Source organism: Rhinatrema bivittatum, chromosome 9, assembly GCF_901001135.1.
Source record: "Rhinatrema bivittatum chromosome 9, aRhiBiv1.1, whole genome shotgun sequence".
Lineage (NCBI taxonomy): Eukaryota > Metazoa > Chordata > Amphibia > Gymnophiona > Rhinatrematidae > Rhinatrema > Rhinatrema bivittatum.
Window position 1 is genome coordinate 113,320,722 of NC_042623.1, and position 17,523 is coordinate 113,338,244.

A 17,523-nucleotide genomic window follows, 5' to 3' on the forward strand; every position below is an offset into this window, starting at 1 on the left:
GGTGAACGTATGCACCAAATTATACAGTGCATATGTCACGTAGGCCACTCCCACCTCCAATCGCGCGGCATGCACAGGACTGAGCGCCCTGGTAGAAGCCTGCTCTTGTGCCTTGTAAACCCAGCACAAGCAGGCATGTTGCATCATGCTGCCACACACCACAACCCACAGACTTAAGGCAGACACCTAAAAAATGCGCTTCAATTGAATCTTCAGCTTGAGGTCCTGAATATCCTTCAGAGCAACCGAACCCACAACCGGGATTGTAGTCTTCTTAGTCACTGCTGAGACCGCTGCATCCACTTAAGGAATTTTTAGGCAATCCAGATTCTCCTCCAAAGGATAAATCTTCGCCATTGCCCTACCGACCTTCAAGTCTGCTTCCTGGGAAGTCCCACTCCTGGCTGATCACCTTCTGAATCTTCTTAGGCAATGGAAAGGAACTGGGAGGAACACTCAGCCCATCTAGAACTGGAGTTACTCCCATATTGTCAGACTCTTCCTGAATCATCTTAACCCTCAATTCTTCCAACACCTGAGGGATGAGAGGATGCAGTTCCTCCTTTTTAAACAGACAGACCACCTAAGGGTCATCCCTTTCTGTCACGGGACCCTCAACTGGATCAGGGTCATCCTTGCTCACATCAGGATCAGAATTCTGACCCCATCAGGGTCCACATCCAGGTCCGCCCACTGTGGTGAGGCAGAATTTGTTACGCTTGGGCTCCGGTCAGGAATCATGAACACCACCCAGCAGGGTGGCTCCAGGTGGAGAGAGACAGGAAGCTAGAAACAGTGTCTGGTTCCAGGCTGGGTCAGGGCAGGCAGCAAGTAGCAGTGTCTGGGTTCAGGCTGGGTCAGGGCAGGCGGCAAGTAGCAGTGTCTGGGTTCAGGCTGGGTCAGGGCAGGCGGCAAGTAGCAGTGTCTGGGTTCAGGCTGGGTCAGGCTGGGTCAGGGCAAGGCAGGTCAGAAGGCCCGTAGGCCACACACACACAGAAGGCCCGTAGGCCACACACAGTAAGCAAGGCAAGGCAGAGAAGGCCCGTAGGCCACACACACACAGAAGGCCTGTAGGCCACACACCGTAAGCAGGGCAAGGCAGGTCAGAAGGCCCGTAGGCCACACACACACAGAAGGCCCGTAGGCCACACACCGTAAGCAGGGCAAGGCAGAGAAGGCCCATAGGCCACACACACACACACAGAAGGCCCGTAGGCCACACACACACACACAGAAGGCCCGTAGGCCACACACCGTAAGCAGGGCAAGGCAGGTCAGAAGGCCCGTAGGCCACACACACACACAGAAGGCCCGTAGGCCACACACCGTAAGCAGGACAAGGCAGGTCAGAAGGCCCGTAGGCCACACACACACAGAAGGCCCGTAGGCCACACACCGTAAGCAGGGCAAGGCAGGTCAGAAGGCCCGTAGGCCACACACACACAGAAGGCCCGTAGGCCACACACCGTAAGCAGGGCAAGGCAGGTCAGAAGGCCCGTAGGCCACACACACACACAGAAGGCCTGTAGGCCACACAAGGCAAGGCAAGACAAGGCAAGGAATAAGGCTCGAAGGCCGCGCAAGGCAAGGCAAGGCAAGGAATAAGGCCCGAAGGCCGCGCAAGGCAAGGCAAGGAATAAGGCCCGAAGGCCGCGCAAGGCAAGGAATAAGGCCCGAAGGCCGTGCAAGGCAAGGCAAGGCAAGGAATAAGGCCCGAAGGCCGCACAAGGCAAGGGAAGGTCCAGGGACCAAATGCACAGCAAGCAAGGAAGGCTAGAGCAGGGAGCCCAGGCGAGCTCGATGCCGAAGCACTGAGGGAACTGTCAGGCAGGGTTATAAGGGACAGCCCAGAACATAGAGAGGAGAAGGGAGATGGACTGGGCCTGTCAGGAGATCCAGCTCTAGAGGGACCCCTGGTGGTGAGGCGGTTGCACAGCAGCCATAGCCGTAACAGAATTATCCTGCATCTCAGAGTCATCCAGATCCCTGGGGTCGCCTTCAGCACCTGCAGGCCGCAACCCCAGACATTTAAAGCAGATCTCCAGAACCTCCCGCCGACGCAATCGTTGGCATCTTGGAAGGGACATTTGACCTCCTCTCTGGTTCTCTTCTCTCCTGCACCCTTCCTAGCCAGAATGTCCTCCTGTTGCACAGAGCCTAATTCCAGAGAAAACTCCTCTGGATCCTTGGTCCCCTGCGCGAGGAGACTGTCATCCGAGCCCGCTCCCCCCTCCTGATCCTCCTCAGGCCCTTGCACCACAGGGGAGAGGGGTGGAGGGGAATCTCCAGCTCCTGGCAAGGTAGAGTCTCCTAGATGCAATCCCCTGTGAGCGTGACTGAAACAGTGCCCCCTCCCCCCCCCCGAGGCCACACCCATGGCTCCTGGAGGCCCTCCTCTCCTTTGAGCTGTCCACAGAGCTTCACTCCTCATCTGATGCACAGCTGGTGCAGAAGGAGCAGGCTTAGGCACCATCAGCCATGCGGACACCAAATGCAACATGGCCCGAACATGCCGACACTAAAGTAGGCCAAACCACGTGGCTGCTGTGCTGAGCTGTACAATTGTGTTGGCTCGAGCGGTAGTTTGTGGCGGCCCCAGCAATGCATGACCAGACCTTGCCTCAAACACAAGATTTCCCCACCAGGGAAAATAAACAAGCCACAAACTCCTCTACCTCTACCTCCTGCAGGCCCCAGGAAGCCCCTGCTGCTGACTGCTCCGGTCACTGAGCCGCAGACTGAATCTCCCAACCTAGGAATTCCTGCTCTGTTTCTTCTTTACTTTATCTTCTCTCTCTCTCTCTTTTTTTTTTTTTTTAAACTTAATTTACAAGAACAAAAAGGTACTGCCCTGAATAGCGGCTGGCAGGAGGAGATGTTGAAGGCAAAGAGGGAGCCAGTCCCCTAGCTTTCAAGGCCTCCAGAAGCAGCAGGCTAAGGTAGATAGGAGTTTCCAAACACCCCCCCCCCCCGGTCGCCCGGCTCAACTCGAGAGATGGTCCACGCAGGAACCTAGCACCTCTGGGAGCTAATCCAACTTCTCGAAGTCAAATAAAACTCTTCACTATCTTCAAAATTTAATTTTCAGTCAGAAGTGCAGATTTGCACCTCTAACATCTGCCGGAGTTAGAGAAATACTGAGGTGGCAATCTTGGATATGTAGCAGTGCCTCAAAGTTTTTGTTCTCTGCCTCTATCTGCTGGTAGGGATGCAAAACCACTTGTCTGGACTGATCTGGGTATGAACAGGAATGGATCATTTTTGCCTGGTTTGCATCTCTGATAATGAATCAGGCTCTCCTGGTGAAAAAAATGCTCAGCTGAAGTAGATTTACAGATTTGTTGCAGGAGTTGATGGAAAGGCTTATCCTTTGCGCACTATTTGCAAAGGCCTTGCCCTGAGTCTATTCAGCTTGCATGGGACCCCTCCCCACACAAACACTGGTGCATTTCTTTTCTTCCCTCTGTCTCAATACGATTCTCTCCCCCCCCCCCCCCTTAGTACAACCTCTATCTCCTCTCTCCAGCAGGCGAGCAGGCTTTTTTTTTTTTTTTAAACTGGTCTCTGCAGCCTCCTCTATCAGTTTTAGTCTGAATGTATGGTTCACCATAGTCTTGCAAGACCCACAAGCCCCGCATATTCAGATTGAAGCTGGCAGATGAGGTGACAGATATAAGTAAGAAGCACTGCCCTCCTCCTTCTGGCAGGAGGGAGGGGGAGAGGATCTTAACCCTGGATGAGAGGACTTTAGTGGGGAGACTGTGCCCAAGCGTGGGGAAGGGCATTGAATTGCAAGCCCCCCACCCCATAGTAAGGGATCTTGAGTTGTTACCCTGATTCATCCTACCCTAGGATCAGCCCTGCATGCACAAAATTGAATTCACTGTCCAAAAAACAGCAATGGGCAAGTTCATTTTATAAATACAATTTTCAGGAAACAAAATGTGACCAGCCATAATCACGATTTTCACTTCTACTAGTTTAGCAATATAAGGTTATAAAGGTTTTCAACTTACTATAGAAAGTTAAGTAGCCAAAAATAGCAGTCAAGAGATACATGACAAACATAGCAAAAAAGGAAATATTTGAAACCATTTTCATTCTTTTCTTGGAGCGGCTGGCAAGAAAAAACATAAAAGAATACATTTTATTTGCAAATCATCATGATTTATTTACTTCACACTTTTCCAATTAAAGAGTTTAAAATGTATTACAAATTAAGAGTCTGCATCGACCTTTAAATAACTTTCATCTACATGCATAAGAAGCATCATGAGCTAGAGATCAACAGGAAGTGTAGAGTTATTATGAAATGTAGTCTTGCTTGCTAATTTCCTTTCCAGACAAATGGATTATGCTTCTCTACCAGCAGAGGGAGGCAAAGAGCAACAGATTTGCTGATGTCCTATATAGAGGTCCCATGCTTACCTCAGATTGCCACTATTTTCTGTAACAAGCTCATCCCATTGAAGGACTGGTGCAGATCACATGCAAAATGCAGGCCGGTGCAGCCCAGAGACCCTCTTGGTTCAGGCCAGCTCTCTTTCCTGACTGTTACGCTTTTTTTTTTTTTTTTTTTTAAATTAAGCTTTATTCAAAGGCATTGCCTTTAGTAAAGCTAAGAGGCTAGAAGAGGGAGGGGGAAAGAGTAAGAGAACCTGGGGTGGTGGTGAAGGGAAGGAGCAAATGAGAGGAAACTCGGTCCAGAGGCCCACCAATGGTCCCCTGGAAGCCCTCTGCTCTGCTTATGTTCAACTGGGGGAGGATCAGACCAAATGCCACATGCCCCAGGACCTGGCACCTTCTCCATGAAATCCTCTTCATCAGGCCAAAACCAACTCTAGAGTAGCATGGAATAAAATCCTAGCATCTGATGAAGGCAGAGAATATCGTCAGGCTGAGGTAAGCACGGTACTCTACAGTGTGACACCTTATATAGGGTAACAATACTAAATATCAAATGAACCCATAAGTGTAAGAATAATGTCAATATCCACAATAGAAATCTCACTTCATGGTGCAATGCAGATGTGTAATAGAGATCTTATATAATGAAACAATTTAAATTTTTACATTTTTGTAAATGTGCTGGTACCTGTGCTAAAAGTATCAGCTTAACCTCTTTGTATCCTTCTCTTTTCTGTTGTAAATATGTTTGAATTGTTGTACTTTTTCAGTTTTTGAATTTTTGCCTTGTGATTGTATTATTGATGCCTTCCTTCATACCTTTACTATCGTTGCCCAGTTGGCTTTGATTCCCCCCCCCTTATCGCCTTGTTTTATTGTATTTTCCACTCATTTTGTTAAAATGTGAACCGGCATGATGTTGCCCACTAATGCCGGTATATAAAAGCTATTAAATAAATACATAAATAAATAAATAAATGATGGTCATTCAAAAAATGTAAACATTTAAATTGTTTCATTATATAAGATCTCTCTATTACACATCTGCATTGTGCCACGAAGTGAAATTTCTATTGTGGACCTTGTATAGATTATCATCAGCAAACCTGTCGCTCTCTGCCTCCACCTGTTGGTAGGGAAGCAAAATCCATTTGTATGGACTAGTCTGATAGGATCAAGAATCATCTTTTTTGGCAAGGTAGATTACTAGGTGACATATAGATAAGGTGCAGTAAGTTCTAGGTATAAGGTTAAAAATAATCATGAGGTACAACTTTAGAACTGTCATGGCAGTTTCTGCTGTATATCAAACAATATATAAAACAGTTTAGGTGATACAGAGTGCGGATGAAGCAGCAGGCTATACGTCAGCTTCCATTCCAGTTTCATCAGGAAAGAAAGCATTGGGCTGGGATTGCAATAGCAGCTTCCACGATATTGGCTGAAGATACAGATTACCAAAGGTACTGGGAGGGAGGCACAGGAGGGTTCAATATTTGAAAATTATATGCAACTGGGGAACAGGTGGGGGGAAGAATGAAGGTCAGCCTGGACCCCTTCCACTTTTGGAGAGAAATTCATCTCAGAGGGATCTGGGGCGGGGTGGAATCTCAGCACAGTAAGGCCCATGATTTACAGTTTGGGAGGGGATTCAGGCCAGTAAGCCTATGAGGTTTTCTCTCTCTTTTTTTTTTTTTAAACTCTGCAGTACCACTTAACTGGCTATATATATTTTTTAATATGGCCAGTTAAGGTTACATTTATTAAGCAACATGAGGCCAGATAACTTTAGACTTGTTTCCTGGCAGGTTTAGATTTAGCTGAAAAAACATATTTGGCTAATTTCTAATATCAAACGGGCCGATTCAGTAAAATGCGCGGGAGAACCGGCGCTCCGAGGCGAGCGCCCGCTCTCCCGACGCATGCCCATGCCACTCTCCTGGGCGCGCGATCCAGTATTCAAATGAGGGCCTGCGCTAATAAGGAGGTACTAGGGACACTAGCGCGTCCCTAGTGCCTCCTTATTGCCAGAAGCGGTGGTTGTCAGCGGGTTTGACAGCCGACGCTTAATTTTACCGGCAGTTGTCGAACCCGCTGACAGCCACGGGTTCAGAAAACAGACGCTGGCAAAATTGAGTGTCCATCTTCCAACCCACGAGCCGGGGGCTGATTTTTTTTTTTTTACGATTTTTAAAATTTTTTTCTGCTTTTCTGTACACTTTCCCAGTGCCAGCCAAAATTATCTCCTGCCTTTGGGCAGGCGTTATTTTCTGAGAGTAAAATGTGCGTCTTGACTGCACATTTTACTTTCTGTATCACGCGGGACTAACTAATAGGCTCATCAACATGCATTTGCATGTTGCGGGCGCTATTAGTTTTTGGGGGGTTGGACACGCGTTTTCCTCACGCTATTACTACCCCTTACTGTATAAGGGGGTAATAATAGCGCATCGAAAACGCGCGCCCAGACGGGGGTTAACGGTGCGTTCGGCCTGAGCACACCTTACTGAATTGGCCTGAAAGTTAGCTGGATAAGTTATTTGGCTAACTCAACTCCACCCCAGAACACTAGATAAGTACAGGAGATATTCAATACTCACCATTTAGCTGGATAACATATAAGCTAAGCTTTGAATATTTGCCTCAAAATGTTTTATAGGCATATTTGATTAAAACTTTCAAATGATAATTACAAGCTTGCATTTTCCTTTGCTTTGTTTTCTTAAAATCTCTTGCCCCCTTGTCCTCCTCCTACATTAATCAGTTGTCATTTCTAAGTTAACTCAACAATAGCAGAGCCAAATCAGCAAAGATCATCATTTCTAGTGGCAAGCAATCAATACTCCCATAGGAGGTGTGGGCCACCTTCCTGCATGGGACTTCCACCCATCCACCTCTCGGATGTATACTAAGTTCAGACTTTGCCACCAAGTCAAAGGGCTGGTCTCCACTTAACTCAATGGAAGCATTTAGTACCTACGATCATTAACGTACAAGTAAGAAACTCCCAACTTCCTAACACATAAAATGAACCATCATACTAGAATAAAAACATGAACTATTTCTTACTCTTTAAGTTCACTGTATATTGGGAGGACTGATGGATGGCACACGAATGCAAATGCAAGTGTGGGCAAGGCATAAACAGTCTGCAAGAGATAAACAATTCAAGATCAAGATTAGCTTACTATTCCATTTGTGTTTATGTAGTTAATACAGAAATATGATGAATGATTTCAACACTTTCTGCTGTGCTTGCTAAACAATTGCCTTTAAATTGATATACTTACTCATCAAGAAAATAAGAGTTAGCTAATGTCATGTTCTTTAGAAATTGGGAATTGAGGTTTGTGGTCTACATAATAGATAATAGACTATGAAATAGAAAGTGCTGGGTTACATACAGGATTTTGGCTGTGCATTAGGGCTGTTACTTGTCTCCATGTTATAAGGAACAGGTTAATCAATCCCTAGTTTTACTCTATTGCATGCAGGGACTTGTAGTTCTGATTATCTCATTCGTTTACCTAAGAAATTTAGAACTACAAGTCCCTGCAATGCAATAGGGTAAAGCCAGATCTGGATTATCCTGTTCCTTATGACATGGAGCCAGGTAGCAATCCCAGGGGCAAATACCTACATACGTAGGATAAATCTCTACTGGGCGGGCTAAATGGAGCATGTTGGTCTTTATCTGCTGCCATTTACTATATTACTTTTTTTTTTTTTTTTTTTTTACCACAGACACCTCTTGTGCCCTTGGACAAATCATACTGGGCCAGATACTGAGTGCTGACCAGATAAGAAACTCAGACCTTAGAGAATCCGGCGGTAATGGGGGGGCGGGCCTGCGAAAGCCAGCAGCCATCGCACCATAAAAGGTGTAGTTATTTGGCGCGAAACTGGCAGCGATAAGGGTCATTACCTTTCGCTGCCAGCGATGTCTCCGCAGCGTCGGCCCCGGTGATGCCCCGACTCTCACTCTTCCGGGGCCGACTGCTCCCCAATTTAGATATCGCACGCGAAAAGGAACTTTTCGCATGTGAAAAGTCCCTTTTCATGTGCGACCCCTTTAGAGAATGACCCCCTCAGCCAGATATGACTTATCCGGCTAAGTTACAAGGAATATTCAGCAGCATGGCTATGCCGCTGAATATCTGCTGTCAAGGCGCTACTTAGCCGGATAAGTTAAATCCGGCTAAGTTAGATCTAACTTATCCAATTAATTTAATCAGATAAAAACAAATATCACTACTTATCTGGTTAACTGGATAAGTAGTGCCATCCAGATCTGTCCACTGCTGCCCACAAATCGGCCGACTAAAAGATAGCCAGATAAGTGACTTACCCGGCTATCTAGCATATGCTGATTTTCAGCAGACTGCTAGATAGCCGGATAAGTCCGATATTCAGAGTTAGCTGCTGACCTGTCCTAAAGTTAGTCGCATAAACATATGTGGCTGACTTTAATATACCCTGCTAGTTAGCCAGATAAATAAAAAAAAATGTAAGAAAAATATATTAGGACAAAAATATAAGACCTAGAATACATAAGACAAAAATAAAGCAAAAAAATGAAATCATGAAACAAACATATTTTGAATTACCTAGGTAGTACTACTGTATTGACTTTACGCTTTCCAACATATGTAATGTTGGAAAGAATTATGTAAAAGATCAATATCCATCTGTCTGAGTGAGGGCAAATTAACTCTCCAAAAAAAGGATGGAAATTCCCGAAATTTGGCATGTTGGAAGAATGTGAATATATTGAACGTCAATATATTGAATGAGTTCACAAAACAAACATTGGATCAGTAATTTCAGAGAACTGAGCTTCCAAAAAAATTCTCTATTGCTTTTAATGGGAAGTCCGTCACCACCTTAGGCAGGAATTTAGGGTACATTCGTAAAACCACTCTGACATGATAAAACTTAGTATAAAATGGCTAAGTCACTAAGGCCTGGAGCTCACTGACCCTCCATGCTGAGGTGACGCCACCAAAAATTTGATCTTCCAGATCAGGTACTTCAGGTCACAGGTATGCAGAGGCTCAAAAGGAGCTTTCATCACCTGAGCTAACACTACATTGAGGACCCAAGACAGAGAGGGAGGCTTCAATTGAATCAGGTCCCACATGAACCTACAACTATAGGCTGTACAGAGATGGGCATACCATCTACACTCTGGTGATATATGCCAGTTGCACTCAGATGAACTGTATCGGAGCTGGTTTTGCAAGGGAACACGAAGAGATCCACGTCTGGGCTCCCCCAAAAAGGCGGAATATCTGATTTCCAATTCCCTGGTCCAGGTACCACTTGTGGGGTCTGAAGGCACGACTCAGCCTGTCCGCTAATACATTCTCCGTTCCAGTCAGGTACATGGCTCTGAGCACCATCCCATGAGACAGGGCCCATGACCAGATATGAACCGCTTCCTGACACAAGAGGTACGACCCTGTAACTCCCTGCTTGTTGACATACCACATTGCCACTTGATTGTTTGAATCAGGACAACTTTGTTGGACAGCTGGACAGCTGAACTTGGAAAGCCTAGTGAGTATCTGATCACCTGGAGCTCCAGGAAATTGATTTGGCAAAAGCTTTCCTGAGCAGATCAGAGACCCTGGTGGATATATCCGTGGTTAGGACAATTTGGGTAAGAGGACCTTTGAAAGATATTTCCTGTTCCAGATTCAAAAGTACCTGCTACCAGGACAAAGAGTCCCGGAGGGTGAGGTGACTCGGATGCAAGCCTGGAGGTTCTGCGTGGCTTGGCGCCACTGTGATCTCGGGGTTCATTGGGCCTTGCGCATATGCAATCATGCCAAGGGAGTGACGTGAACAATTGCGGCCATATGGCCCAACAACCTTAACATGTGCTAGACTGACATCTACTGGCTCTGCTGAATCTCTCCCATGATGGCCCTTTAACGAGGCAGGAAAGCTTTGGCCTGAGCCGTGTCTAGCAAGGCTCCTATGAAGTCCAATTGTAGTGATGGGCTGAGATGAGATTTCAGATGGTTGATGACTAACCCTAATTACTCCAACATCTGAATGATCCAGCACATGGACTTGACTGCCTCTACCTGAGCCACGCTCTCGACCAGTCAATCGTCCAGATAATGGGAAAATATGTAGCCCTAGCCTGCAGAGGTGTGCCGCCACCACGGCCAGGCATTTTGTGAAGACCCATGGGACTGAAGCTAGCCCAAAAGGCAACACTAGATACTGGAAGTGCTGTTTTCCCACCACAAATCAGAAATACTTCTGATGACTTGGGAAGATCTTGATGTGGGCGTACGCGTCCTTCAGATTAAGGGAGCATAGCCAGTCCCCTTTTTGCAAAAGGGGGATCAAGGTGTCCAAGGAAACCCACTGGTCTGAGGTTATATTGTACTTCTGATTCTCAAAGAACCGCAGCCTGCCCCTAGCTGGCAGATCCATCGCCCAGGTATGGGTAACTGGACTATGCTCCTTACGACCAAGTCAAAATCACATCCCAGGAGTTGACTGAGATGCGAGCTGGGCCTTGGGGCTCTCTGCTGCTTGTGATGGTTACAGAAGCCCTGATGCTGCCGACAGGAACGAGAGGGTGGAGGATAGTATTTCCTCTTGTGAAAGAAAGACTTTGTTTGCTCCGATCTTGCTGATTTCCTAGCAGAGGAGAATGGTTCCGGAGTGCTGGTGGAGAGTTATTTGAGGGTTTCATTGTAGTCCCAGAGATGGGTCACCACATCCCTCACCTTATCGCCGAATATTCTCTCCAGTACACAGCACGTCAGCAAGTCTTTCCTGTACCTCTGGTCAGAGATCCAAGGCCAGCAGCCATGCCATTCTGTATGTGCCAATTCCCACTGCAGAGACCCTTGATGCCATCTCAAAAACATTGGTTGCTTGGATCTTGTGTTTTCCGCAAATCAGGCCCTTATGCACCAGTGACATGAGGGTGTCCTGCTACTGCTGAGGCAACGGTTTGGACACTTCCTGTACCAGTTTCCAGATGTCCCGAGAGTACTGACTCATGTAGAGCTAGTAGGAAGCTATGTGGGCAATGAGCATGGCTCCCTGAAAAACCTCTCTCCCAAAAACATCCATCGCACTGTGAATCTTCCCCATGGATGCTAAGGAATGGATCCAAGGCCACTTGGCTCTCTTGACAGGGATTTGACTATCACCGACTGGTGGGGGAGCTGTCACTTATCAAACCCAGGAGCCTTCTGGACGAGGTAAATCTCATCAGCCTTTTTATTCACAGGAGGCTCCATGAACTGGAGGATTTCAAGCATTTTGTGCCTGGTATCCTCTTCCGTCAATAACAAACAGGATGGCCTCCGCCATCGCCCTCACAAACCCTGCGAAGGTTAAGCCCGCAGATGAAGCCTTCCTTCACTCTGAGAAGATTCTGAGGGGAGACCCTCAGAGCTCTTATTGGAGTACTAGGTGGTGTCATCCCCCAAGGGGTCATAGAGGCCCTCATCCTCACTGAAATCACAGGGGATTAGACCCTTGGTGCTTGGCCTTCATCCAGAGATGCAGGCAACAGTGGAGCTGGATGGGGGGCTGCATGCCTTGGCATCTCCACCAGCCTAGGCGAAGCTTCCTCCTTCAAGGAACGGGTCTCCACCACCATATCAGCAGAGGGAGGCTGTGGTGCCCTAACGGGTACTCATGCCAACCCAGGAACCGACATCAGCTAGGTCGGAAACTTGCCAATGAGCACTTGGAGTTTCTCCAACAGCAGCTCCAAGACAGATGGTGCTGGCTCTGGTGGCATTGATGCTACGGGACAGATGCTCCACATCACCCACTCGATCTCCAGTTGCGCTCACCACTCAAGTTCTTCCTCAAACATTGCTAATGCCAACACCAACAGATGTAGGAGAGGTGGCCAGATCCTCTTTGGAACCGAGAGGAGGATCACTGCCTGGCATCAGGACTGGAGACCATCACGGACCCCTGGCCCCAATGGAGGACTGGTGCTCCTTGCTGAGGAGTCACTTCGGGAGCATCACAGCAAAAGCTGGTACATGGCCATGCGTGGCACCATGCATTGACAGACCGATGCCGATACTTCTTTGGCTTCTCTCATTGCTCAGCACGGTCTTTCCAAGGTGCTGAAGCCAATGACGAGGAACCAGACATCCTCGGCCTGGAGAAGCTCAACGATGGCCTGTCTTCAGTGCCCCTATCTGCCGATGGCACAACTGAACCAACGGTCCCACTGATGTCGATGGCTTGGTGTCCACTGATGTGGTTCCATAGTCCTTCAATGCCGCCAATGCCTTGGTTTTTTCCGACCCGAAGATGAGCTCCATCTTATTGAGCCGAAGACTATGTCCTTTCGGGGTCATCTGGGCGCAACTGCAGCAACCCAGACATCATGCAATGCCCCAAGGCAGAGGACACATTCATCATGGAGGTCCATGATGGACATAGTCCTTGGGCACCAAGGACATCACTTAAAACCAGACGTGGCCATAGTGGGACAAAATAAATGGGAATCAAGATCAAAGTTGATGGTGGCGGGCATCAATGGCCGGTGGGCACCGAAACATCTCCGCATGGAATCGACTGCAAAAGGAAACTTACCAATAAACAAGGAAAACCCTGACTAGGAACACTATGGGGATGACCGAGAGGGACTCTGTGTTGAATGCAGGTGAAAAAAAATCACAAAGTGAAAAAACGGAATGTTTTCCTAAAGAGGCCAAAAATGAGCTCACAAACCGCAATGCTGCAGCTCCACAGAAAGAGAGACTGAAGAAGGACCCCATATGAACGTGTGGTATATGGCATGCTGGGCAAGCTCAGTGTGGCAAGTTAAAGTTCTAGAAACTTTAATACAAGTTTTCTGTTTGTGGGCTCCATCTGATGATGTCACTCGTGTGAGAACTATCATCTTGCTTGTCTTTGGAGAAATATAATTCCTGGTGTGCAAGTATCAGTTCTGATTTACATAAAACAGAAACTGCTCAGACTATAGTGTACAGAAGACTCAAGTTTGAATATCTTGTCCAGTGGGGTCAGAAGGGGGTTGATAGCGTTGTGAAGGAGATGTGCTTGATATTGCAGATGGAAGTTAGGTGACTGTAGCTACTGCAGCGGCCAGTCAACAAAAAAGCGGCAGCAGTGAAGGCAATTTTCCAAAGAGTCCTCCCTCCTGGTTCATAAGGAAGGGAAGGGTTCAAGGTGATAAAAAAAAAAATTATAACAGAACATTGCAAGTTATCCTGGTATATTTTGTAAAGAAATCCACTTTTAGCATACAGGAAGTCGATAAGATCTATTTTTTGTTATTAAACAATTCCTGTTTTAGTTTTACAGTCCTCACTAATTGTTATACATATGTAGAATCCAGGACTATGAAGGCAGTAGGTAAATCATTAATAGGGATGTGAATCGTGTGTCCGATCGACTTAACGATCGAAATCGTCTGGCAGGAGAAGAAAATCGTGTTTGGCACGATTTTTTAGTAAAAAAATCGGTTTTTCCGAAGTTAGTTTTTCAGGAAGTTAGTGCGCACTAACAGAAAATGATACAATTTGACACTTTTCAGGGCAGTTAAGGTCAGTTTAGGAATGAATATGTATTCCTATAGGCTCCCTCTTATTTATTGATGTTACCAAGGTTCCCACTGACAATATATGGGGGATGGGAAATGGAAACAGTTGGTAGCTTGACAAAAAAAGTAATGTGATCAGTCAATGTGACTAGAACTTGTGCCCTAACCCTGATACCAGGGGTATTGTGATCTTCCTGCACACAGTGTCCTATCCCTGATACCGGGAGCGTTGTGATCTTCCTGCACACAGTGCCCTATCCCGGTTACCTGGGGTGTTGTGATCTTCCTGCACGCAGTGCCCTATCCCGGTTACCTGGGGTGTTGTGATCTTCCTGCACGCAGTGCCCTATCCCGGTTACCTGGGGTGTTGTGATCTTCCTGCACACAGTGCCCTATCCCTGATACCGGGAGTGTTGTGATCTTCCTGCATGCAGTGCCCTATCCCTGATACCGGGGGTGTTGTGATCTTCCTGCACTCAGTGCCCTATCCCTGATGCCGGGAGTGTTGTGATCTTCCTGCACACAGTGCCCTATCCCTGATACCGGGAGTGTTGTGATCTTCCTGCATGCAGTGCCCTATCCCTGATACCGGGGGTGTTGTGATCTTCCTGCACTCAGTGCCATATCCCTGATGCCGGGAGTGTTGTGATCTTCCTGCACACAGTGCCCTATCCCTGATACCGGGAGTGTTGTGATCCTCCTGCATGCAGTGCCCTATCCCTGATACCGGGAGTGTTGTGATCTTCGTGCATGCAGTGCCCTATCTCTGATACTGGGGGTGTTGTGATCTTCCTGCACTCAGTGCCCTATCCCGGTTACCGGGGGTGTTGTGATCTTCCTGCACATATCCCAGTATCAGGGATAGGGCCACTGCATGCAGGAAGATCACAACACGCCCGGTATCATGGATAGGGCACTGTGTGCAAGAAGATCACAACACCCCCGGTAACCGGGATAGGGCACTGTGTGCAGGAAGATCACAACACCCCCGGTATCAGGGATAGGGCACTGTGTGCAGGAAGATCACAACTCTCCCGGTATCAGGGATAGGGCACTGCATGCAGGAAGATCACAACACTCCCCGTATCAGGGATAGGGCACTGCGTGCAGGAAGATCACAACACTCCCGGTATCAGGGATAGGGCACAAGTTCTAGTCACATTGACTGATCACATTACTTTTTTCGTCAAGCTACCAACCATTTCCATTTCCCATCCCCCATATATTAAACCATCACGTCAGTGGGAACCTTGGTAACATGAATAAATAAGAGGGCAGCCAATAGGAATACATATTCATTCCTAAACTGACCTTAACTGACCTGAAAAGTGTCAAACTGTATCATTTTCTGTTAATGCGCACTAACAATAGTTAGTGCGTGCTAACCAAAAAAAAACGATTTTTCACGATAAATCGGGAAAATTTCTATTGTATCGCACTCTTTACCGATTAATGACGATTTAAACCTTATCGGGGCGATTATCTAAATTGTTGAAAAACGATTCACATCCCTAATCATTAATAACAGTATCTGCTTTCATATGAATGTGATATAAAAACACTCCCTACCTTGGAATTAGCAGTAAAATACTTTGGTTTACACATGTCATCAAGTGTAGCGTTATTAACTGATGTTTCATTGAATTCTAGTATGGGACAGGGAATATGAAATTTCTTATAGATAACCTAGAATAAAAAGGACAATGATTAATTAAATTAGAAATAGGACATTTTTCAACCTGCCAATTTTCTATCCATTAACTCCGACCAGTCTGCAGCAATGGGTGTAATGTTTAGAAAGTGCAATAAAACTTCAAGTGCCACTGACGTTCAAATTCCTCTGTTCCTCTTCCTCCTTACCTTTAATGTGAGCAGTTTCTCAGCTAAAGATTTAGGACAGAAAGAGACTAAATAAACAGAGAAATGAAGTAAACATTATCCCTAGAAGTCCTTTTGGGGTATTTTAACTAAAGAAGAGAAGAGGAAAAGCTCACAGTATGTTGCAGAACAAACTCGCAAACTTCTGACTGATGAAGAGGTATATAAGAACAAGCTAGAAAGTGCACACTACAAGCAGTGCACCACAAAGGCACAGGAGACTGACAGTAAAGTTGTCAAGAGACTATTTTGCATCGTTTCAAGCCAAAATTATAATTCCCCCCTGCTGAATTTCAGCAATATCTTTTCAAAGGTTTCTGATTTCCACCATGGATATAGATGGTTGAATGCACCCTCGACAATAGGTGATCTTGCTTCAGCAAAACACGCTTAAAAAGGAAAAGGAAGGAATACAGGTTGAAATGGAACTGAGGTATACAGTATTTTGACAATAGAAAATAAGGGCCTCTTTTGAACAGGACATTAGAATCTTCACAGACTACACTTGATAGGAAAAACATAGCATAATATTTTGGTGGGTACATTTTCAAATACAGTTGGGATCTCCATGGATAAAAAAGAAGGCATTAGTAGATTTTTAGCCACCTAAAATATGCATGAATTTTGACAACATTTTTAGCAGTACTAAAGAGAGGCATGGTTGAAAACTAAGCACGCAGATTGAATTTTAAAAAATATAGGCATGTACTTTACACCTTCATTTGGCGCAACTACTTTTTCATCCACATAATCACCCGATTTTCAAACACAAACTGTGCAGCTTTGTGTTTGAATAGCAGATTGGTTTGTATGTGCTGAAAAGTACATGTATATATTGCCAGTAGCCCCTTATTGAAAGTGAACTCATGAAAATATGACAGTTTTCTTCTTCTCTCTTTACCTCAAACTTTGCCCGTCAGGTAATTCTACTTACAAACATATGTAGTGCCAGAGAGAAATAGGAAAGAGATAGCAAGTTTGCTTACTTGTAAACAGGGTTCTCCATAGACAGCAGGATGAATTGTGTGGGGTTGACATCATCTGATGGTGCCAACACATAACCAGCTCTTAGAGCTCAGTAAAGAGTTTACTGAACATTGCAATGCTCCCCATGCACACGCTGCCTCGTGAATCGCTCATTCTCATCCAGAGCTTAAGCTTTAGTGAAATAGTCAACTTTCTAAGAAGGCAGCCAGATATTAAGAATGACTAATTCATCCTGCTGTCTACGAAGAACCCTTTTTACAGGTAAGCAAACATATTTTACATCAATAAGCAAGGAAGGCTCATCTGCATACTGCTCCCAGCATCCCCCGGGAGAACAGTCCAGAGGTCACCGCAAGCAATCTAGGGATTGAATTCCACAGCCCCAGCTTCAGGAGGCCCTGCACCCTTGGCAGTAGAAGAGGACCGGAAGGCTCATCTGCATACTGCTCCCGCATCCCCCAGGAGAGGAGTCCAGAAGTCACCGCAAGCGATCCAGAGATTGAACTCCACAGCCCCAGCTTCCAGAGGCCCCGCATCCTTTGTAGTAGAAGAGGACCAGAAGCACACACCTAATGGCGTGTGAATCTCAAACCCTTCAATTAACTGAGTGAAGGTCAAGTTAATGATGGTTAAAGAGGATTGGTAAGTATTGCTTTGGGAAATCTTTGGACTTATAAAAGTTT

At 46.2% G+C, this 17,523-nt stretch overlaps 1 protein-coding gene across 1 annotated transcript in view; it reads right to left on the reverse strand.

Moving 5' to 3' along the window:
* The window catches only part of SLC38A1 (solute carrier family 38 member 1), a 141,019-nt gene that overhangs the window by 15,965 nt on the left and 107,531 nt on the right, over positions 1-17,523 (reverse strand). Inside the window, exons 10-12 of the mRNA XM_029616920.1 lie at positions 15,545-15,661; positions 7,477-7,556; positions 4,017-4,117 (exon numbers count right to left, since the gene is read on the reverse strand). Coding sequence (XP_029472780.1) covers positions 4,017-4,117; positions 7,477-7,556; positions 15,545-15,661 — 298 coding nt within the window. The remainder of the gene's footprint in view (positions 1-4,016; positions 4,118-7,476; positions 7,557-15,544; positions 15,662-17,523) is intronic.